The sequence below is a fragment of the Mizuhopecten yessoensis genome, unplaced genomic scaffold (assembly GCF_002113885.1).
Source record: "Mizuhopecten yessoensis strain PY_sf001 unplaced genomic scaffold, ASM211388v2 scaffold10977, whole genome shotgun sequence".
In the NCBI taxonomy this organism is placed as follows: domain Eukaryota; kingdom Metazoa; phylum Mollusca; class Bivalvia; order Pectinida; family Pectinidae; genus Mizuhopecten; species Mizuhopecten yessoensis.
This window is the reverse complement of record NW_018408816.1, coordinates 300508-324628: the sequence shown is the minus strand read 5'-3', so window position 1 is coordinate 324628 and position 24121 is coordinate 300508. Positions and strand designations below refer to the sequence as shown.

Genomic DNA, 24121 nt, shown 5'->3' with positions numbered 1-24121 from the left:
GAAATGTTTTCTTCCTTGTAAAGACGGACTACATGTACATTGTTTAAGCAGAAGCATTCAAACATATCTAGCTTTAGTCGTTATAACAGGCCATATTGATTTGAGGCCCCTTGGGTGGGATACTTTTAGACTACAGCAAAATTGGGAAGTTTTTTTACCTTAAAGGTGCCAGAAAAAGAAAAAATACCTGTAAATGAGCGCCCTGGTGTCCTATAAAATATTCATCCCCATAAGATACCTATCCGGATGAGTATTTTATGCATAAAATACTCCTCCGGGTGAACATTTTATGCATAAAATACTCCTCCCCCCCATTAAATATTCATCCCCCCTAAATTTTATCAAAACGTTTTACATAAATACAAAATTTACAACATTATTACATCATGTTACCTATAATACATGATTACGATATGTCTGTCCAGGTAATACACATAGGGTGTCACCTTTGTGGGGACTTGGGCCCTGGGGCCCATTCAATACAGGGGAGAGCAAGGTGACAGATGAGCAGCATACAGGTGTGGCCTTTACCCAGAAAAAACAGCCTTATAATAACTAAGTCATATGTAGGATGAATAAAACAAATAAATACTTATACTGTACTGAAGTTTAAAACCATTTAAATTTATCTTTTTGATTATCAACAAAGTCAAAAGGTGAGAATAATGCAATTGGCATTGTTGCTTCTATACTGTATTCTGAAAAGAGATGTTTTGTTTTATTTTTCTTGATATTACAGTTTATTTAAATTTCTGAATGTATAATAAATCACTCCTTCCCCAAACAACAAAAATGATAATAAACCATCGGACTAAGACTTTTATTTTATGGGGGTGAATAGGTACATGTATCTTATGACAATAGTTTAGGGTTGATGGTTATTTTATGGGGTGGATAGGTATTTAATGGCTATGGTATAGGGTAGATGGTTACATAACCATAACCATCTCCCCTATACTATAGCCATTAAATACCTATCCACCCCCGCTAAATAACTATCTACCCTATACTATAACCATTAAATACCTATCCACCCCCACTAAATAACTATCTACTCTATACTATAACCATTAAATACCTATCAACTCCCATTACATAACCATCTCCCCTATACTATAGCCATTAAATACCTATCCACCCCCACTAAATAACTATCGACCCTATACTATAACCATTAAATACCTATCCACCCCCACTAAATAACTATCGACCCTATACTATAACCATTAAATACCTATCCACTCCCACTACATAACCGTCTACCCTATACTATAGATATTAAATACCTATCCCCCCCCACTAAATAACTATCTACCCTATACTATAACCATTAAATCCCTATCCACTCCCACTACATAACCGTCTACCCTATACTATAGATATTAAATACCTATCCCCCCCCACTAAATAACTATCTACCCTATACTATAACCATTAAATACCTATCCACTCCCACTACATAACCGTCTTCCCTATACTATAGATATTAAATACCTATCCACCCCCACTAAATAACTATCTACCCTATACTATAACCATTAAATACCTATCCACCCCCACTAAATAACTATCTACCCTATACTATAACCATTAAATCCCTATCCACTCCCACTACATAACCGTCTACCCTATACTATAGATATTAAATACCTATCCACCCCCACTAAATAACTATCTACCCTCTACTATAACCATTAAAGACCTATCCACTCCCATTACATAACCATCTACCCTCTATACTATAGCCATTAAATACCTATCCACCCCCACTAAATAACTATCTACCCTATACTATAGCCATTAAATACCTATCCACCCCCACTAAATAACTATCTACCCTATACTATAGCCATTAAATACCTATCCCCCCCCACTAAATAACTATCTACCCTATACTATAACCATTAAATACCTATCCACTCCCACTACATAACCGTCTACCCTATACTATAGATATTAAATACCTATCCACCCCCACTAAATAACTATCTACCCTATACTATAGCCATTAAATAATTACATAACCATCTACCCTCTATACTATAGCCATTAAATAATTACATAACCATCTACCCTCTATACTATAGCCATTAAATCCCTATCCCCCCCCACTACGTACCCATCTACCCTATACTATAACTAATAAATACCTATCCACTCCCTCTACGTAACCATCTACCCTATACTACAGCCATGAAATACCTATCCACTCCCACTACATAACCATCTACCCTATACTATAGCCATTAAATACCTATCCACCCTATACTACAGCCATGAAATACCTATCCACCCCCACTAAATAACTAGCTACCCTATACTATAACCATTAAATACATATCCATTCCCATTACATAACCATCTACCCTATACTACAGCCATGAAATACCTATCCGCTCCCACTACATAACCATCTACCCTATACTATAGCCATTAATTACCTATCCACCCCCACTAAATAACTAGCTACCCTATACTATAACCATTAAATCCCTATCCATTCCCATTACATAACCATCTCCCCTATACTATAGCCATTAAATACCTATCAACCCCCACTAAATAACCATCTACACTATACTATAACCATTAAATACCTATCCACTCCCACTACATAACCATCTACCCTATACTATAGCCATTAATTACCTATCCACCCCCACTAAATAACTAGCTACCCTATACTATAACCATTAAATCCCTATCCATTCCCATTACATAACCATCTACCCTATGCTATAACCATTAAATACCTATCAACTCCCATTAGATAACCATCTATCCTATACTATAGCCATTAAATACCTATCCCCCCCCACTAAATAACTATCTCCCCTATACTATAACCATTAAATACCTAGCCATTCCCATTACATAACCATCTACCCTATACTATAACCATTACATACCTAGCCACTCCCATTACGTAACCATCTACCCTATACTATAACCATTACATACCTATCCACTCCCATTACGTACCCATCTACCCTATACTATAGCCATTAATTACCTATCCACCCCCACTAAATAACTAGCTACCCTATACTATAACCATTAAATTCCTATCAACTCCCATTAGATAACCATCTACCCTATACTATAGCTATTAAATACCTATCCACCCCCACTACGTAACCATCTACCCTATCCTACAGCCATGAAATACCTATCCACTCCCACTACATAACCGTCTACCCTATACTATAGATATTAAATACCTATCCACCCCCACTAAATAACCATCTACCCTATACTATAACCATTAAATACCTATCCATTCCCATTACATAACCATCTACCCTATACTATAGCCATTAAATACCTATCCACCCCCACTAAATAACTATCTACCCTATACTATAACCATTAAATACTTATCCACCCCACTAAATAACTATCTACCCTATACTATAACCATTAAATATCTATCCACTCCCATTACATAACCATCTACCCTATACTATAGCCATTAAATACCTATCCACTCCCACTACGTAACCATCTACCCTATACTACAGCCATGAAATACCTATCCGCTCCCACTACATAACCATCTACCCTATACTATAGCCATTAAATACCTATCCACACCCATTAAATAACCATCTACCCTATACTATAGCCATTAAATACCTATACACTCCCATTAAATAACCATCTACCCTATACGTTAATACCTATGTACCCTATACCAGGGGTGGATCCAGAATTTTTCATGGGTTGTCACCATTCCAGATTTTCAGTTAATTCTTATTTATTTTTATTTTATTTTTTTTCTTGGTTATTCTTGGTAAGATGTCCCAGTGAAATGAGAAATCAATATATATATATATATATATAGATAGATAACTATAATTTTGGCTATTTATTTATTTCAATTTATCTTGAAACTGTGATGTTCATTGTCCTTCTTGCAAATGCTTTAAAGAATATTTTTTTTAAGATGGTCAAAACTGCAACACATTTAATTAATGCTGGGATGTGATATCAATTAGTGTCAACTATATATTCAACAATCACATTTAGACCAGTTGAAAGGGGAAGGGGCGACAGCTTTGGCAGTGTAATACACAACTAGGATCACCAGTCAAAACATACTTAATTCAGGTAAGCTTGTTACGATTTTATAAACCATAAAATGTTGATGTGCACATTGAGCCCTAAGTTTAATACATGTACAGTATGCACACAAAACAGAGCTTGGGGATGTCAAACTATAGATGCAGTATATGTATACTTTTTTTTTTAAGTCAAGGGCAGGGGGGTGTCAAGTGTGCTGGTAACACACACACACACACACCCCAGCCCCCCTTGGATCTGCCTCTGTATACTGTAGTCTTTCACCATGTAAATCTGTCCACCCCCATATATTTATACCTATTAACTCCAAAAAATACCTATTTACCCCAATAATGTACCTATGTTTTCTTTAGTCATAAAATATGTTTTCATCCCATTAAAGACCTGTTTATCCTCTACCGATAGCTTGATTCAATTAACATGTGCTCAACTTACTCCAGATACATACACCATACACCACCTAAACTGACTTAAATACAAAATTATTCCTAACATAGAAACATTTATAAGTATTCTTTATAAAACAATACTATAAAAAATATTAACAGGTTAAAGCAGATTTTTTGTCATATATAAATTCAATTCTAGCTGTAACCATGACATACAATTTACTGCTTTACATTATATGTTTTAGATTGCAATGTTAAAATTAATTCATAAAATAGAATAAATTGAAAAAAGAAATTAGTTTCATTATATGTAAATGACAGGTTCATTTTAAACCTGATGAACACTTTATATAGCTGTCAATGAGTTATCAGTATAGCACTTGTAGTCAGCTGCTGCAGGGCCCCAGTCCCCACAAAGGTGACACCCTATAGTGTGTATTACCTGGACAGACATACATGTATAGTAATCAGGTATTACGGGTAACATGATGTAATAATGTTGTAAATTTTGTATTTATGTAAAAAGTTTTGATAAAATTTAGGGGGGATGAATATTTAATGGGGGGGGGATGAGTATTTCACGCATAAAATATTCATCTGGATGAGTATTTTATGGGGGATGAAAATTTTATATGACACCGGTTATCTCAGTTTTGGGCTAAGATTCTGTAACATCCCAATTTGGCTTAATTAAAGCCTCGGTTGTGATTATGTTACAGAATAATAGTCCTCAACTGAGCTAACTAGATCTTACTCAGTTATAGGTAATATATTTTATCAACCATGAATACTTTGTATATCAGACAGTGTTACTCTTATTTCTGCTATATATCAAACACTGAATCATTTTCAAGATGTCTTAATTATGTTTAAAATAAAAATAGAATTAAAAGAGGAATGTTAAGGCAGGTGTTTACTTACACTGTAGTGCCTGAGGAACCAGCCTCCCATTGACACAAAAGTAAGGTACATACAAAAACTACTGGGAAGGAAGGCAGAGCTTGATATAAACATTCCTGTACTGAGCAATAACAGGAACAGCATGATCCGCCCAGTGTTCGCTCCAAAATGTTTACATACTCCCCTGTAAAACACAGCAAGGACATACAATCAATCTGATATATTGCCAACACAACACTTCTAATAACCCTTTTTTTGTCAGTATTGCGTTCCTGTTTTTGGCGCAGTATATATTGGCCTCATTCTGTCTATCCACCTGTCAACTATTGCAAAACGATTCAATATGCCAGTGTATTGCGATATGCCAGTTTACCTATATATTGTGACAGCCTTTCAGAAAATCATGTCTCTTTTAAAAACACCCAACATTGCCTGTCACTTTACCTGTAAAAATAGATTTCACATCCTGCACAGCACAATGCCAGTAAACACCTTAGCAGGTAAAACAGAAGTATCTGTAAACAAAATATATAAATTCTCTTAAAACCTGTTGAAGAGATGACAGGGATTAGTCATTTTTTTATTTTCAGTCAAATTCATTAATTATATCATTATGTTTTTCAGCAGTACAAGATTTTTTTTCAAGATATACATATAAAAACTTATTTATTTACTCAGAGCCATGGACAAGTGTTATACCTTGTTTGCCTGGAAAAGGCTATTATAGAGTCGTATAGGTAGGGCATGGATCCACAAGTAGGCGTAGGACCTGATGGCATACACAGGCGAGTACTCCCAGGTCTGAAACCCCGATCCGTAGATCAGGAAATGTACCTGTAAACATACACAGGGGAGATAAGTTAGATAACTCTCATGTCTTTAATCCCTATCTGAAGATCAGGTTACGTACCTGTAAACATACACAGGGGAGATAAGTTAGATAAATCTCATGTCTTTAATCCCTATCTGAAGAGCAGGTTACGTACCTGTAAACATACACAGGGGAGATAAGTTAGATAAATCTCATGTCGTTAATCCCTATCTGAAGATCAGGTTACGTACCTGTAAACATACACAGGGGAGATAAGTTAGATAACTCTCTTGTCTTTAAACCCTAGGTAGCAGTGTACAGTAAAAATGGATTGATCCTAAAAACTAGAACACTGACAGGTCAGTAAGGGCCCCGTCTTGTGCCAATTACGTACATAATTCCCCCATAATCATCAAGAAGCAATCTGCCCATATAGCTGAGCTTGACGTTTGACATTTGGACCTCAAAAAGAATCGCAAGGAAGCAAAATATACATTTTACATGTACTATGATGCGAGTCTTGTTTCCTTCCACCTCCATATTTGCTGGGCTAACAGAAATGTAAATACCGGTGCAATACTCATGTGTTAGCTTTGATTTGTTTTATTTCACCTTATATACCTCCTCCATCAAGAGCCAGGGTCAAAGTCAGAGATCCACTTTGTCTTTGACCTTTGGACCCAAATGACCTTGACCATTAACCCAGTGACCCTGATCTTTGGTCAGTTGACTTATTCTTTAATTCTGACCAACTTTGCTTCTTAATATCATAACAAAATGTTCATCAGTGAAAAATACAAAACTTGACCTTGACCCTTTGGACCCCGTAACCTGGACCTAAGGTCAGTTGACTCTGTGTTAAGTTCTTAACAACATTGCTTCATAATGTCATAACAAAATGTTCATCAGGGAAAAGGTACAAAATTGAACCTTCACCTTTGACCAAGTGATCTTGACCTTTGGTCAATTGACTCCTTGTTTAATCCTGAGCAACATTGCTTCAAAGTGTCATAGCGAAATGTTCACCAGTGAAAAGATACAAAATTTAACCTTGACCTTTGACCCAATGACCTTAACCTTTAGTCAGTTGACTCCTTGTTTAATTCTGATCAACTTTGCTTCATCATGTCATAACAAAATGTTCATCAGTGAAAAGATGCAAAATTTGACCTTGACCTTTGAATCTAATGACCTTGACCCTCGACTTTTTACCTCAGTGTGTCTCTTTGTTTAATTCCGAACAACTTTGCTTCATAATGTCATAGCAAAATGTTCCCCCGTGAAAAGCTACAAAATTTGACCTTGACCCCTGACCTGATGACCTTGACCTTTGGTCAGTTGACTCCTTGTTTGATTCTGATCAACTTTGCTTCATAATGTCATAACAAAATGTTCATCAGTGAAAAGATGTAAAATTTGACCTTGACCTTTGAATCTAATAACCTTGACCTTTGGTCTTGATTTTTTACCTCAATGTGTATTTTTGTGAACTGAACATCTTGACCAAGTTCCATGTACATCGGTCAATAAATATCAAAGTTATCAGCCAGGAACAAAATTTGTGGACGGACAGACAGACAGACAGACAGAGGGACAGACAGAGTGATTACTATAGGGCACCCGTATCTCTGATACGGGGCCCTAATAAAGGGCATGTCTCAGATAAACATGGATAGTGAATTCAACCTGCACAACACTTACATATATATACATATTCATAAATTATGTTTTGATAACATTTTATTTAGAAGATTGATTTTTGTTTAAAAACTGTTTCCCCAGATTTGGGACTTGTGAAAACCATGGTTACCACATCAAAAAACATGATTTTTAACCAATTATTTGACCCCAAAAGTAGTATTTTTTCTTCTTGAAACCTGTCTGAAATTTCATATCGCCTACTATGTAACAGAAATACTCACGTTTTAGCACAGGTCATTCCGATGGATTTTATTACAATATTTATACATTTGCTGAGCACAAAAATAGACTACATGAAAAGCTAGCTTTTGTTGTGTAGACACAGGTTTGTAAATGCCCAAAACTGTAGTCTCAAACCAAATTTGAATTGGTTTTTTTAAAAATTTATGAAGCCCACATAGTCCACCTCATCATGTATATGCCAATTTTTGTGCTGATTTTTTTTTTGATACATGTAATATTACAGGGGTCATTGTGGCATTGGTATTTTCTATTTCTCACTAGAAATAACTTCCATGACTGTTACTTAAAGCAAAGAAATTATATTTCCAAAGGTTTCCAGGTATGTGATGAAGGTGACAGACTACAGAACTAGTCATAAACATTTCACTGGTTGTGCTATATGAACTTGCAAAAGTCTATATTTACAGAGGCCATTATTTTTCTAATGAATAGCCAATGTCTACATTTCAAATAAAAACAATGTACAATTTTTTTAGTAAACTTTCACGTGTAACAATCAGATTAAATCTCCAGACTGAGATTTATTCAGGAAGAGTACTGGAGTATACAACATCATACAAAATGGCAGCGTTCTAATCTCACATGTGCTTTTGCAGTCACTATTAATAGAGCCAATAAGGTGAACTATGTCCAGAATTCATATATCATTACATGTTTTCTTTAGTTACTGCTAGTATTTTGTGTGTAGAAGATTAAACTTACAGGTTCCCAGTAGTTGAAAGTTTCATCACAGTCACCAACAATGTTCCATACTGCTGCACACAACCGTGCTGACAAGACAATCTTGAAAGCTGTGTATGCCGAGGGGGTCCAAGGCTGCTGCTGGTCTGGGGAGCCACTAGCAGGCACCTGTACATCACTTCTGTAACGGTAAAATTTGAATAATCTTATACTTTTTTTATATTATCAATTCATTGCAGAATGGTAAAGTTAGGGAACATTAATTCATTAATGTTTAGACATCAATATATACAATCATTATCATAATAACAAATACTGGCGCCTGTTCATATTTGTGCGCAAACAAAATACAAGATACAAGAGACGTCAGTGCATGGGTAACATCAAATGGTCGCTCTGTAGAGCAAACAACAAACAACGTAAACAACAGTAACATCATGTATCACAGCCGGCAGATTTAAATAGCACATGTTGACAACAAACAAAGTAAACAACAGTAACATCATGTATCACAGTAGGCAGATTATTTAAATAGCACATGTTGACAACAAACAAAGTAAACAAAATTTATCACATAACATCATAACATTCATTTCAGTCAAATCTTCTTCTGTACTGGTGCTCGTCGGCATTTTGATACATGCGTTTTTGGACGAATAATTAACCGAAACCCTTACTAATGTAACGAATTTGCCTTCACTAACGTTAAAGAGAAATTAGCATAATAGAATAATTAACCAGTGTGTCTATTTTTATAGCGGGCACTCTTGGGCGATCGAGAAGTGATCGGCCGAGCAGTGTGAGCCGTTATAGCAACACATGTACAGAAAGTACGGGAAAATGAGAGTGAATTGGTTCTATGCTATATGAAGGCTTCAAAAACCTTTCGTCCTTTCGGTCATACAGGCTCGCATAAAACGGCAACATGCATTGCTCCGTGACTGCATTGATGTTCTCTTTGTACACAAACAATTAATTTGACATTTTCAATGAACACCTTTTATTTTTGTTGTATCTCTGGCACATTTTTATGTTTAGAAACAATTCTACATTTTTTTACAAGTCGATGTTACTGATGAAATCCTTCGATGTCCTACATATTATTTTGATATTTTCATTTTTCTCAAACTGAAAATTGTTTCAATGTAGTACTTGCGTTTGGTTATTTGTCCTTAGCTTCAAAATGACATCAGTTGTTAGTGATAAGTCTGTATATATATACCAGTGTAAAAGGATCAGGTTTTTTCACTTCAAAACCAACACCCAGGTTCGGTGATCTTGGGTCCGTCAGGGTACAGTCTGATATGATTGAAGTTTGGCAAATAAACACAGACACAGAAATATAAAATTCAGGTAGTTTATTAATGACATGGAAACATCTACGCACCGGGACATGAGTTTAGACCACGCGGTCACACACTCGAGCACACACACACATCAATAACATGGCTTTATTTCCAAGTGGTACAGGGCCTTACTGACTATATATACAGACAGCTACACGGCCATATGCCTATTGAATAGTCAACGACATAGTTCAAAACATGACTCTAAAATTCCTACAAAAATACCACACGACTACAGAGAAACTACTGCTAGTACTGTGGCTGGTAAACTAACATTATCCTATTGTGGGTTAGAGACCCTATACCTACAGCTACTCCTACAGTAGAAAAGAGGTGAGCCGAACCAGTCCTGTCAAGACTTTTATTCTGACAGCTGAAGTACACAGGTGTGCCGGCTTAAATAGGCAAAAACACGGCACTTTGCACATGCAATAGTCGCGCTAAATTACTCAAAACATTTAACACAATATGATTTATTATAAAAAAGGTGCATTTTGTGGGCCATTTGCTTCTTCACCTTACCAAATTATTTTGGAGAAGAATATGCAGTAAATTTTCTTACAGTGTACGTAATGTATGTTAGTTATTATGGTTCTGGAGATCCAGGGCCTGGCTCCGTTTTGTGTGTTACACGTATGTGGTGCTCTTCCGTTTTCCGCCATTAAACGTTCGATCTCTCACCGTGGTTGTGTGTGTTCTTCTTTACTGGCGTGGTGGCAGCGATGGGATTGGCTGATTCAGAAGGAGATGAGGTATTACAGACAGAAACTCTTATCAACCGCGTACGTATCCCCCAATCCCCGTACTTGGACGTGTTTCAAGGTCATATGCCCTTACGCCTCACCATCGACAGTGGGGCCACTGGAAACATGATTCATGCATCATGTGCAGTAAGATTGGGTGTCAAAATTGCCCACAGCAATCAAGCCGATGGGTAATTGCCTTTGAACGTCATAGGCGAAACACGTATGGTGGTGTCCTGTGACAACCACGACTTATATTTCGAAGGACCTGTTGTGGAAAATCTAGACACTGATGTTCTTGCCGGTATCCCTTTCATGGAATGCAATGATATATCCATATGTCCAGCAAAACGCCAAGTATTACTTGGGGATGATACTCTGTATGAGTACGGATCCACAGAGACTTAACTATGGACAGACATGCAGTGAGGAGGGCCCATGTTCTACGTGCCCCTGCCCTCACCACACCTGTGGCCAGGAGATTATATTGAAGTAGCCCTGCCAGCTGACCTCGCCACATTGGATGGTGAGATTAGCATAGAACCACGTGCACATGACTCATCGCCTCTCGCTGCTCCCTCAGTCCTCACTAGTGTTGCAGGGAAAATCAGGATACCAAATTGCACTGGAGAACCACATACCTTGAAAGGAAATGAACATTTCTGCAAGGTAAGAGCCACGACTTACACAGAGGATATCACAGTTACCCCTACCACGCACACTGAACCCCATAAGGCCAAAACTACCAACCTGTCTCACTAGTGATAGGGTCAACCTCGACCCCGATGGACTCATGCCGACCAATATCAAGTCTGAGTTCCAGAGTCTACTATCAGAGTTTGGCGAAGTGTTCAACCCAGCATTCACAGGTCAGGGTTCGAATTTAACCAGATTTTCTACTTGCATTTTTTCGCAGGTGGTATTTTTTCTTACTTGCTAAATGAGAAAACAACTTGCAATTTGCATTTTTCCAACTTTATTAGACATGTTAACTTAGAATTAAATTCTAAAACAACACAGTATTAACTGACATTTTAAATTATGGTCATTGGGATGTATACATGACGCAAACCTTGCTGTGAAAGGATGCTGGCCTGCTCAGGCTATTCTAAGATATAGCATAAAAACTGCATCTTAGTTTCTTGCTCCATATGGTAGAGTATTTGGTCTTTTCTGTCTTTGTCCCGACAACCACCATCTTGTCGCAGCAGGTTTTGGCTCATACTCTCTAAGGGCAATATCAGCAACTTGTCCATTTGTTATTTTGCCGGTGCAGTGAGCTGTGAAATTTAACCTTGGGAAACCCCAATACAACCACGTGACTAGTCAAGCCTATCGTATTTGCGCTATAAATAGTAACTAAAAATAGATTACCGAAAAACATCATGCATGCGGTAAACGTCATCATTATTTGTGCAAGTACTTCCTAACGGACATGCGCACGGGATATTTGTGCAGGTACTTCCTAACGGACATGCGCACGGGACATGTATCGATTGTAAACTTCCGTTAATGACAAAAGCTGAATCATTCATTTGGCGAATGACAAGAATGCGCTCAAATGACCGCGAGTTGTCAAAGAAAGAATTTGTAAAGACCGACCATTAGAAATGAGGATTATTCAGCCCAAAATTTTCACTCGCAAAAAAATGCTGGTGTCTGAAATCTCTACTCGCAGTTTGCAATTTGCACTCGCTTTTCACGAGTAAGCGAGCTTAAATTCGTACCCTGCAGGTTACAATGGCGCTGTAGGTCACTTCAAAGCCAACGTTAACATGGATCCAGTTCAACCCCCTCAGCTCAAAGGCAGCTTACCTCAATATTCGAGGAACCAACTTTCAGAGCTCCAAGCCAGATTTGATGAACTTGAGTCTGTAGGTGTGTTTCGTCGACCAGAGGACATTGGCATATCTGTCGAATACGTAAACCCATCATTCCTTGTCAAAAAGCCTAACGGAAGTTTTCGATTAGTCACAGCATTTGCTGACGTAGGGCGATACAGTAAGCCCCAGCCATCGCTGATGCCTGATGTAGACTCAACCCTCCTTCAAGTTGCCCAGTGGAAGTATCTGATTGCCACTGACCTCACAAAGGCTTTTTATCAGATTCCCCTTGCTAAGGAATCCATGAAGTACTGCAGTATTGTAACCCCCTTCAAAGGCACCTGAGTGTATGCCCGTACCGCGATGGATATGCCAGGCTCAGAAACTGCGCTAGAGGAATTAACTTGCCGTATCCTCGGAGACCTGGTAGAAGCTGGATGCATAGCGAAACTTGTACTGCAGTGGCCAGACTTTTGAAGAACTACTACAAAATTTTAAATGCGTCCTTCAGGTCTTACAGAAATATAGCTTGAACCTCTCCGCTCCAAAGACAGTTATCTCCCCAAAGGAAACTACCATATTTTAGTGGATATGGCGACTAGGTACAATCAGCGCCGCAACACTTTCCTCTTGCCCCCCACCAAACACTGTTTACGGTTTACGTGTGTTCATCAGAGCATACAAAGTACTTGCGAGAGTCATGCAAGGCTGTTCCTCACTCCTCTCTCTGCTTGATATTGTTGTCGCAGGTGGATGCGAATCAAAGGAGACCATCCAATGGACCTCCTCCATGACTTTACAAATGCCCAGAAGGCGTTATCTTCTAACCGCACCATCACTCTCCTCACGTCTACTGACCAACTATGGACAGTGACAGACGGTGCAGTCAGAGACCCTGGACTAGGAGCAACGCTGTACGTCACTCGTAACAACAAAGTCTGTCTTGCAGGCTATTTCAGTGCCAAACTGCGTAAGAACCAGACCAATTAGATTCCGTGTGAAATCGAGGCTCTGTCCATCACGTCCGCCATAAAACATTTCAGTCCATACATCATCCAGTCAACTACAAAGGCTTGTGTGTTAACTGACAGCAAACCATGTGAGAAATTATGCAGAGGAGAATTTTCTGCTAGCCCTCGAACCTCGACATTCCTGTCCACAGCGAGCCACTTCCAAGTGTCGCTACGACATGTGTCAGGCTCTGCTATACTTCCATCGGACCTCGTGAGCCGCACACCCCCATGTGTAATGAGCCTACATGTCAAATTTGTTCATTCGTCAATACGTTTGTCGCTAGCGTTGTGCGTCAAGTGTCCGTCGATGATATCCTAGCAGGATCGTCCAAGTTGTTGTACACCAGTCGGTCTGCATGGTTGTCTTTACAATCGGATTGTTCAGACCTTCGTAGAACACACGCGCATCTGTGTCAGGGCACCCGGCCCTCCAAGAAACAAATTACGGTCAAGGATGTCAAACGTTATCTAAACGTTGCTTCTCTTTCTGGGGACGGCCTCCTTGTCGTCAAACGTGATGCACTGTTTGCCAGTTCAACTGACTGCATTATTATTCCCAGACAGGTCCTCGATGGTCTATTGACAGCCTTACATTTAAAACTTGACCATCCTTCAAACCACCAGCTCAGGTGCACCGTCCAACGCCATTTTTACACACTTGACCTAGAGTCCGCAATCAAATGCACCACCGATGGTTGCCACCAGTGTGCCGCCCTGTGCAACGCACCTACGTTTCTTCAGGAACAAAGCTGTGGGGATCCGCCAGCCTCAGTGGGTACCCAGTTTGCTGCGGATGTTACCAATCAAAAGAAACAGAATTCACAAAGTACAGAAGAAGAATAATAAGAATAAGAATAAGAAACATAACAAAAACAATAGGTCTTTTCACCAGTTGGTGAATAATAGAAAAACAATTTAATTCATACGATGTACAGATATAAGCTATACGCCGTGCCACATAAGTGCACGTAGGGTAGCTACATTGTATAGGGCTTCACATTAGATTATATTGCTATATAAACATTGATATCCCTTCAATCAGCTGTGTCAAGAATAATACTATTGTATTTATTGAACAATTTATATTTTAACTGTAACCGATTAAGAATGCATATACATATAAAATATATTATTTTATTATAGATAATTTAGTGGGAGGGGGATGGGAATGCATAATTTTCGAGTTTCTCAGGACTTTTTGAGAAAGATGGTGGCTTATCAGTGTCGACATTGCAGTGATGTCATTTCCCGCAACCTGCAGGAAAACTTTGGAGACATCGGTGTCCATAAACTTCTTGAATATGTCACTATGTATGAGGACAGAGTGTACTATTTCTGACAACATAAGTATAATATAATTTAGTGTAGTCTTCATTTAAACTTATAGGTACTTAGGGATTTTTTTTAAGCACCAACATTAAATCGATCAGTCACACCACGGACTTAGATAATTAATTCCGTGGTCACACGAACATATAACGGACCCTGAGTAGAACCACGGCCACGTCCGTAGGGTCTGGTAACATGCTCGTTTCAAGAGTGTGGCTGAGAGTTCTACAATATATAATCCAGTCTAACTGTGTTCACCTATGCGAAGCCCTACCCTACTTACACATATATGTGACACGGCGTATAGCTTCGTAAAATCGTAAAATTAAATTCACGATAACTCAATCATTTTTTAACAAATCTACCTGAAGCTTGTTGGTACAAAGGTGTATCATAGTTATATGAATAACATATCTTCTGATGTCGCTTACATTATAGGTTAATATTCGAGATATTGTCTGAAGACGCTTTAAGATCTGTACTCAGTGTTCTATTCACACACGTATGCCACGCAACCGATCGTAATAATAAATTAATCATAACTCGATCATGTTTTCAAATATCGAGCTGAAATTTGGAATATATATCAAAAATTAAGTCTAACTAATAACATATCTTCTGATGTCACTTACTTTAGTGCGTAAGTGTAACGATATTATCTGGCGACACTTTCTACACTTTTCAAGCTAATACACACATGTGCCATGCTGCAATCGTAAAAATTCAACTCACCATAACGCAGTCAATTTTTCAAATATCAAATTGAAATTTGGTACAGAGGTGTATTATTGTCATATTCATAACATATCTTCTAATGTCGCTTACTTTATTCAGTATTTTTGAAGATTGTGTCTGGCGACGCTTGTTGTCACTTGAAGACGCTTTTTGTCGGTTGAAGACGCTTTTAAGTGAAACCATTTTGTATGTATTAAAATGGGTAATGTTATGATTCAAAAATCATACTATACTATTGAAAAAAGCTGCGCTCTCTCCAGGCCATGCCTGAGTCATATTACGGGTCACAACACACATAAACATACACACCGGTATCAGTATAGCATATGTGTATTTCAAGACATTTGTAACGTGACCCAGCTGTGGTCCAACAGTTTAGAACGCGAAAAACGAAAGCGGTCCAAATTAACGGTATTGTTTTAATCCAGATAAATCTTAGTATATCCTACCTTTGCAAACCAATACATTTACATCTCAGACTTATATATAATAGAACACTCACCTGATTGCATCGGGAACAACTTTATCTGTTTTCGAGTTTTTTCTCCTCTGTTTTGTAGAGGCTGACATCTTGCTGCTCCGCAGCCGCGCACCGGTATATGCGGGATTATATTTAATAAGATATCATCAGAAATATTAAAAAAAACTATCTACGGCACTGTTGTAAAGAAATAATAAATAATTAATTGCTTTAAAAACTATTAATACAGCGACCGTTTTTTAAAGTGAAAAATAATCGTTGACCCCATTTGACCCCAAAATCCAACAACATGGAGACCTTGACGAAGATGTCGAGATGCCTTCTGCGGCAAACTGTGATTTCTCGGCAATGTCGGTGGTTTTTACAACGGTCCTCCTACAGTGTTGTGGCTGGAAGTGCCGGGCATACGCTGAGCGTGCGGAAGAAGGTTGACCAGCTTAGAGACAAAGCTTTACAAGGAGGGGGTGTCAAGAGGATCGGGAAACAACATGAGAAGGTTGATTTCTTGTTTTTATACGACAATGTTGCTATGCTTAGGCCTGCGGACTTGAGGTATTTTCGGACACACTGTCTTTTTATTTTCTGCACTATACATGATAATTCATACAATCTAACGTTAATGCAACCATAGAAACCTAGCTTTCACTTGTCATTTGGTACCACCACTGTATGCCACTGCTCTATAGCAGTTCCTTACAATGTTTTGTATGATGAGATGTTACTGTAGTAGGACGAGGAATAGTGATAAAGATAGTGCCGTCGCTGGGGCTTGAACCCGCGACCATTGGCTCTCCAGCCCGATACTCTACCGCTGAGCTAAATGGAAATTCCCTACAGCTGACGCTTGTAAGGCAACCTAATGAATCCACATCTTTTACATTACAGTCATCAAATGTTCTTATCCTTTGTTTCTCTTTTAAATGGAATTGTATATAAAATTGTCTTTCGACATTGATCATAGTTTGTGTCTTCAACATTTTTGTAGAAGAATGTCAGTGGTTTGACTATAAGGGTAGCCCGATAGTCTGAGACTAGTGAAATCCCCAGCTGGACTAGTGGTTCTAAAATCCAATATAGTCTGACAGACAAGTGTCTGGCTATATAGCTAGTGGAAATGAAAGAGTCACGTGTCCAACAAATAAAATATCTACCCATTACCAAAAAAAATTAGGATTTACATAATTCTTTTTGACTTATTCATTTACTATAAAACACACCAACCTTATAGTTTCAATCTTTTCTCGAAAGCATGTAAAGTTTGTAATGATAGCATCAATCTGATAGTTGAGATAGTGCATTTCGATGATGATAAGATGTTTACCCCAGGTTTTTAGCTCACCTGGCCCGAAGGGCCATGTGAGCTTATGCCGTACTGCGGCGTCCGGCCGTCAACTTTTTCTTTTGAACGACTTCTTCTGAAGAACTGTAGGACCTAGGGTCATGCTTTTTGGCCAGTAGGTACCTGGGATGGAGTGCTATAAAGTTACCTCATCAAAATGACCTTGCCTTACTTTCAAGGTCACAGCGGTTAAATATGTTAAAAATAATTTCAAACAATAATATCCTAAGAACCATTTGAACTAGATCAAGTCATGATACTTGGGTATGTTATGTAGACCAGCAGTGCGAATATTTTTCTCAGTTACAGTTATGAGGTCAAATGTCAACTTTAAATGCCAGTGGGGGGTTCAAATGTCAATTTGGTTAAAATCTTTAACAATCTTCTTCTCAAGTTCCATTAGGCCCAGGGTCATGATATTTGGCCAGTATGTACCTAGGATGGAGTGCTATAAAGTTTCCTCATTTAAATGACCTTGACCTTCTTTCAAGGTCACAGCTGTTAAATATGTTAAAAACTTCAAACAACAATATCCTAAGAACCATTTGAACTAGAGTCATGATACTTGGGTATGTTATGTAGACCAGCTGTGTGAATTGTTTTCTATATTACAGTAATAAGGTCAAAGGTCAACTTTAAGTGCAAGTCGGGAGTCAAAGGTCAATATGAGTTAAAAGCTTTAACATTAAAATTTCAAGTTTCAAACAACAATATCTTCAGAACCGTTTAAGAGATGTTAAAATGTCTTAAGTTACCTATATGTCAGTTGCATGTAACAAAAGAAACATGTGAGCGATACAGGCCCTCTGGGCCTCTTGTTAGGGCTTTTCACCAACTGGTGAATAGACCTATTGTTTTTGTTATGTTTCTTATTCTTCTTCTTATTAGGGCTTTTCACCAACTAGTGAAAAGACCTATTGTTTTTGTTATGTTTCTTATTCTTCTTATTCTTCTTATTCTTATTATTATTATTCTTCCGTACTTTGCGGAGTCCTAATCTTTTGATTGGTAAAAGATAGGTTTATAGTCTTTAAAGTATATTGTAGGAAAAGGTCTGAAGCTGATCAAGCAACATTTTGAAGTAGGTCAAAAATCAGATGATTGACTATCAAGTTTGAAAAAATGATTGACCTTGAATGACTTTCAAGGTCTCACAGAGGTCATATGTGTAAAAATATTGAAACCACTTTTATACAACTTCTTCTCAATAACCAAAATGCCCAGGGTGATGATATTTGGCCAGTAGCATGCTGGGATGAAGGGCTACAAAGTTTGTTCAAATGAATGACCTTGACCCACTTTCAAGGTCACAGGAGTCAAATGTCTTAAAATCTTCATTGTGTCTTTAGCATGCTGGGATGAAGGACTACCAAGTTTGTTCAAATGAATGACCTTGACCCACTTTCAAGGTCACAGTGAGTCAAATGTCTTAAAATCTTGAAACAACTTCTTCTCAATAACCAAAAGGCCGAGGGTACTGATATTGTGCCTTTAGCATGCTGGGATGAAGGACTACCAAGTTCTTGTTCGACATTCAAGGTCACAGGCGTCATATGTTTAAATCTTTTAATAGGTTCTTATGAATCAAACACTGATATTCTGCCTGTAGCTGTACTTTTTAATTAGTCCACTTTTAAGATTACAAGTGTGAGATTAATACCAGGTGAGCGATGCAGGCCCATTGGGCCTTTTGTTTTAACATTCTCATATATATTATTACATCAATTTAGATACCAATTCAGAAAAATAATTGTTTTCTTTAATAGTTTGAAACAAGATGCATAGAATAATATTACCAGGTACTGTATATGCATTGTAGTTGAGAAACAAAAAAATAAAAAAAACAGTTTAGACTGTGACTATTTTCACATACTGAAACCAGGATATCAAGTGTTATGTACCATTGTACTGTTTTAGAAGAAGATAGGAAAGAAGTGCCAAGTGAGCTTATGCCGTGGCGCGGCGTCCTTCGTCCGTCGTCCGGTGTCAATATTTTACTTTAAACGAATTCTTCTTAATAACCGAAAGACCTAGGGTGTCGATATTTGGCCAGAAGCAAACTGGGATGAAGGGCTACAAAGTTTGTTAAAATTAATGACCTTCACCCATTTTCAAGGTCACAGAGGTCAAATATGTTAAAAACTTTAAACATCTTCTTCTTGATAACCAAACTGCCCAAGGAGATGATATTTGGCCAGTAGCATGCTTGGGTGAAGGGCTACCAAGTTTGTTCAAATGAATGACCTTCAATTATATTCAAGGTCACAGGGGTCAATTGTCTTAAAAAACATTTAAACAACTTCTTCTGAATAACCAAAATGCCCAGGGTGATGATATTTGGCCAGTAGCACGCTGAGATGAAGGGCTACAAAGTTTGTTCAAATGAATGATCTTCACCCATATTCGAGGTCACAGGGGTCAAATTTGTTTAAAATCTTTAAACGACCTCTTCTGAATAACCATGGGTCCCAGGAGGTTGATACTTTGCAAATTGCATCCTGAGATGAAAGGCTATGAAATTTGTTCGACTTTCAATCACAGGGGTGAAATGTTTTACAAAAAAATAACAGGGTCTTTTGAATGAATTTCAATCATAAATACTGATATTTTTCCTGTAGCTTTATTTTAGATCACTTTTAAGGTTACAAGTGTGAGATTTATACCAGGTGAGCGATGCAGGCCCATTGGGCCTCTTGTTTCCATTCTCTTTTGAAAATTTGCAAGATATTTTCCACCATTACCTACAGCAATGTATTTTTGAGTATTGTAAATATCTTTAATTAGGTTTTTCAAAGCTTAAAAATCTGCCACTTTCCCTTTGTTGTATATAGCGTCCTAATCCAGGTTAATTTAAAAGATTCTATAAATGATTGTAAATGTAGCATTTTGAGTCCCCCTTCCAGATAATTCTTTATAACAGTGTCACTTTTTATTTTATCTGATAAAATCTCGGGGTTTCTTGATCACACAGGCTTTCGTAATGAGGCCATGATGGAAATGTGAAAATGAAATTTCTTAGTGATAATGCTTGGTATAATGAATCAATATATCTGTAGGGGAAGCTGACGGCGAGAGAGAGAATACACCTGGTAATGGATCCAGACTCTTTCATTGAATATGACATGTTCCTGGAACATAACTGCACAGACTTTGGGATGGAAAAGGAAAAGGTAATCATTTATGGCTCAAAGTTCTATTAAAATTCTGAAATATTTAATTCTGGCTCCCTAATTAAGGCAAAGGACAGCTTCAGGTTGTTTCAAATACTGATGATATGGACGTCTAACGAATTTTGCATATTTGGGAATACAGAGCAAGAGATATGTACAGTAAAACCCTGCTAACTCGAACCTCGTTGGGACCAGATCAATAGTTCGAGGAATACATGGTATTCAACTAATCCAAGGTTGTCCGACATGGTCATTATATATATATATGTCTGTATTGCCCATTTTGCAATGTTATTATAAGGGTACAAAGAACCGTACGAATCCTACTATCAATTGGAATGTTAATTTCGAGATTTTGGTGCACTCTGTAGAGGACTTCACAATACAATGGGCAAAACAACGGCATGTTGGATCCACTGGCAGGTTAAACTATAGAGGTTGGTCCTTGTTCATATATTTTAAGATCCATCGGCGATGGGCTATCTTTAAGTTAAAAGACGTTTATTGACGATCGTATATGTCTCCCATTCTTGAAATCGAAGACACAACAGATCCTCCTACAATGATTTTGAGTGGAAGCTAGGGATAAATTAGACTTCGAGGAACACTGGGTATTCAAGTAATAGAATGGGAGTTCGAGTAATCCGAGGTTAATTTACAAAGAATATATAAGAACATGGTCGGGACCAAGCGAACTATTCGAGGAACAGGGAGTATTCGAGTAATGCGAGTAAGTGGGGTTTCATGATCGCAGTATGTCTTTTGTAAAACATTTCCAATGTATTTGATATTTGCCATAAAGAAATGAAATTATAACAACAGATTCCATATGCTATTGCCTACATTTTAATTTATCTGCAAAATAAAAGATAAGTGATATTATTAAAGAGAAAACTAAAAAAAAAAGGTATACCTTTATATATGGACTACAAGCTGGGGTAGGAAGGTTTATTTTAGATCTCATGAAATGTGGTTGTTTTTTTTTACAGTACCCAGGTGACAGCGTGGTGACGGGGCGAGGCACAATAAATGGAAGGACCTGCTTCATCTTTAGTCAGGTATTTATTAGCATAATCACAGTGTCAGTCTGTCCGTTGGTCTGTACATCCATTCCTTTTATTCAAGAGATCATCTCCGAATTCTGAAGTCTAAAAGAGCATCAAAGTAATGATAATTCATCAGTAACTTGCTGGCATAGGGTGTTTCAAAGGTTATGAAAAGAAATGACCTGGATCCATATTAAGGTCACAGGGGTGAATGTTCTTCAAACACTCTGATGTGTTCTCCTGAAGAACCAGAAGTTTTGGTTATGATGTTAAGCTATCAGCTAGCTTGCACAGAATGCTGTAAAGTTTGCTGTTAGAAACAACTTTATATTCATGGTGACAAAGGGTAAAATTTATCAAAACTCAAAATTTTCTTCAGAAAAACCCAAAGCACTAGAGTAATGATATACATATGATCATTAGCTGTCTGGCATAGAGCGCTACAAAATGTGCTGAAAGAAATGACCTTAATCTTTGTTTAAGGTCACAGGAGTCAAATTTGTAAAAATACTCAAAACAACTTCTTCTAAAGAACCAAAAGCACTAGTGTTATGAGTGCCAAGCTATAAATCTCCTATTTTTCTGAATTTCACATCTAAATGATCTAATCGCAAATGATGACAGACATTTGTTGAAACATCGATTACAATGTTCTTTACAGAGAGCATATTTGTAAATCAGTGTTGGCAGATATATTTCTGCTGTGTTATATGTTGAACACATTTACTAGTTTTTCAACCATTCACTTTAATTTAATTGTAACTGAAACAGGCTAATATATAGTACATTGTATCAAGGCTTGGTCAATATTTGCTGGTACAGTGTGCTTAACTGTAATTGTAATGTTTGAATTGGATTTTAAATTTGATTAATTTCATTGTTCAGTTATAAATTTTTTGTTTTAGGATTTTACAGTTTTTGGTGGTAGCTTGTCTGGAGCTCATGCCAAGAAAGTCTGTAAGGTAAGATAGCTCACCTGTCACAATGTTTCTGTAAGATAAGATAGCTCACCTGTCACATTGTTTCTGTAAGGTAAGATAGCTCACCTGTCATATTGTTTCTGTAAGGTAAGATAGCTCACCTGTCAAATTGTTTCTGTAAGGTAAGATAGCTCACCTGTCATATTGTTTACTTCATTTCAATCATTTGTTTGCAATGAAAATTTTATGCATGATATATAAGTAACTTCATTTGTGTTTAAATTTGTCTGCATTTTTTAACCTTTTAACTTTTTAATATATTTATATCCAATATATATACGTAGTAAATACTTAATCATATAAAGCTGGGAAATAGGTTCCCTCACAACTACTTGTACTTTATAAAAGTATATAACTTATCTTTTTTGACGGCAAACCCTGCTTCCTCTTCTTCTTTTGTTTTTTTTAATCAAGTAACTAAAAATATATAGTTAAAAAAAAAAATATTTTCACTCTCTGCTTTCTCTGCAACACATTTTCAGAACTTTGTTTTTGTTAATTTGTATACTTAATTTAATATTAATCTATTTTCAACTTCTAACTTTGTAAATCCATATTTATAATGAGAAACATTATTTTTGGGAATCTCTTTTATTTTTATGCTTTTTCTATCGTCCTTTATTTTCTTACTATAAAATATTTTTGAGAAATACATACACTATCATAAATTTAAATTGTACTCACTATAGGGACTCCCCGGCTAATCTATGCAATCAGCCAAGCCCGGCAAAAGGACCAAGTACTGTACCTAACGGAAGCAGAGACGTCCTCGACTGTCGGGTGTAACTGGTTGTTTTAGACCCGGGGCACAAAACACACACATTATTGTTAATAATACTTCCCTATTTATACACGAATATATGCAATAATCACATTCTTGAAAACAGAAAAAATAATTATATTTTTAAGCCACTCCTAGCGAAAGCTGGGCGGCTTATTAATTCTGTCCAGAGAACGAAATGACGGACCCACTTCCGTTCGGGGTTCGTGCGCATAATTCAGTCGTGCATGCTTCCGCTATATAGTTTCGTTATCGTAAATAGAAAGTAGAATCTCTGACACTCACCTGTGGGTTACATAAAGTCTTCTGATACTCTTCTCCAAATAATAATCCATACTTTAAATAATTGCTGAAAACAAAATGTTCATCTCCGGTGCATTCTAAGAGTGTTGTGGTGGTGAAATTCGTTCACTAGGTTTGAGCGTTTTAGCAACTTGGATTGCGGTCTGAGGAGTGTTACGCGTGTGAAACACATATTATACGAGAAAGCACATATGAAGACTTTCAAGCATTGACGCTTTCTGTAG

The 24121-nt window shown here is 37.4% G+C and overlaps 2 protein-coding genes and 1 long non-coding RNA gene across 3 annotated transcripts in view; 1 reads left to right on the top strand and 2 right to left on the bottom strand.

The window, feature by feature from the left end:
• The window catches only part of LOC110464260 (alpha-1,2-mannosyltransferase ALG9-like), a 44122-nt gene extending 27742 nt beyond the window's left edge, over window positions 1–16380 (bottom strand). Inside the window, exons 1-5 of the mRNA XM_021519370.1 lie at window positions 16300–16380; window positions 8830–8989; window positions 6072–6206; window positions 5817–5887; window positions 5394–5556 (exon numbers count right to left, since the gene is read on the bottom strand). Coding sequence (XP_021375045.1) covers window positions 5394–5556; window positions 5817–5887; window positions 6072–6206; window positions 8830–8989; window positions 16300–16367 — 597 coding nt within the window. The 5' untranslated portion in view covers window positions 16368–16380. The remainder of the gene's footprint in view (window positions 1–5393; window positions 5557–5816; window positions 5888–6071; window positions 6207–8829; window positions 8990–16299) is intronic.
• Window positions 1845–3602, bottom strand: LOC110464261. The gene is made up of 3 exons (XR_002464485.1): window positions 3386–3602; window positions 2151–2263; window positions 1845–1860 (listed from the first exon to the last, which is right to left on the bottom strand). It is a non-coding gene; the product is annotated as an uncharacterized LOC110464261 (long non-coding RNA).
• A 171-nt stretch (window positions 16381–16551) lies between the features above and the next one.
• The window catches only part of LOC110464256 (propionyl-CoA carboxylase beta chain, mitochondrial-like), a 122014-nt gene continuing 114444 nt past the window's right edge, over window positions 16552–24121 (top strand). Inside the window, exons 1-4 of the mRNA XM_021519366.1 lie at window positions 16552–16774; window positions 20674–20787; window positions 21777–21845; window positions 22739–22795. Coding sequence (XP_021375041.1) covers window positions 16568–16774; window positions 20674–20787; window positions 21777–21845; window positions 22739–22795 — 447 coding nt within the window. The 5' untranslated portion in view covers window positions 16552–16567. The remainder of the gene's footprint in view (window positions 16775–20673; window positions 20788–21776; window positions 21846–22738; window positions 22796–24121) is intronic.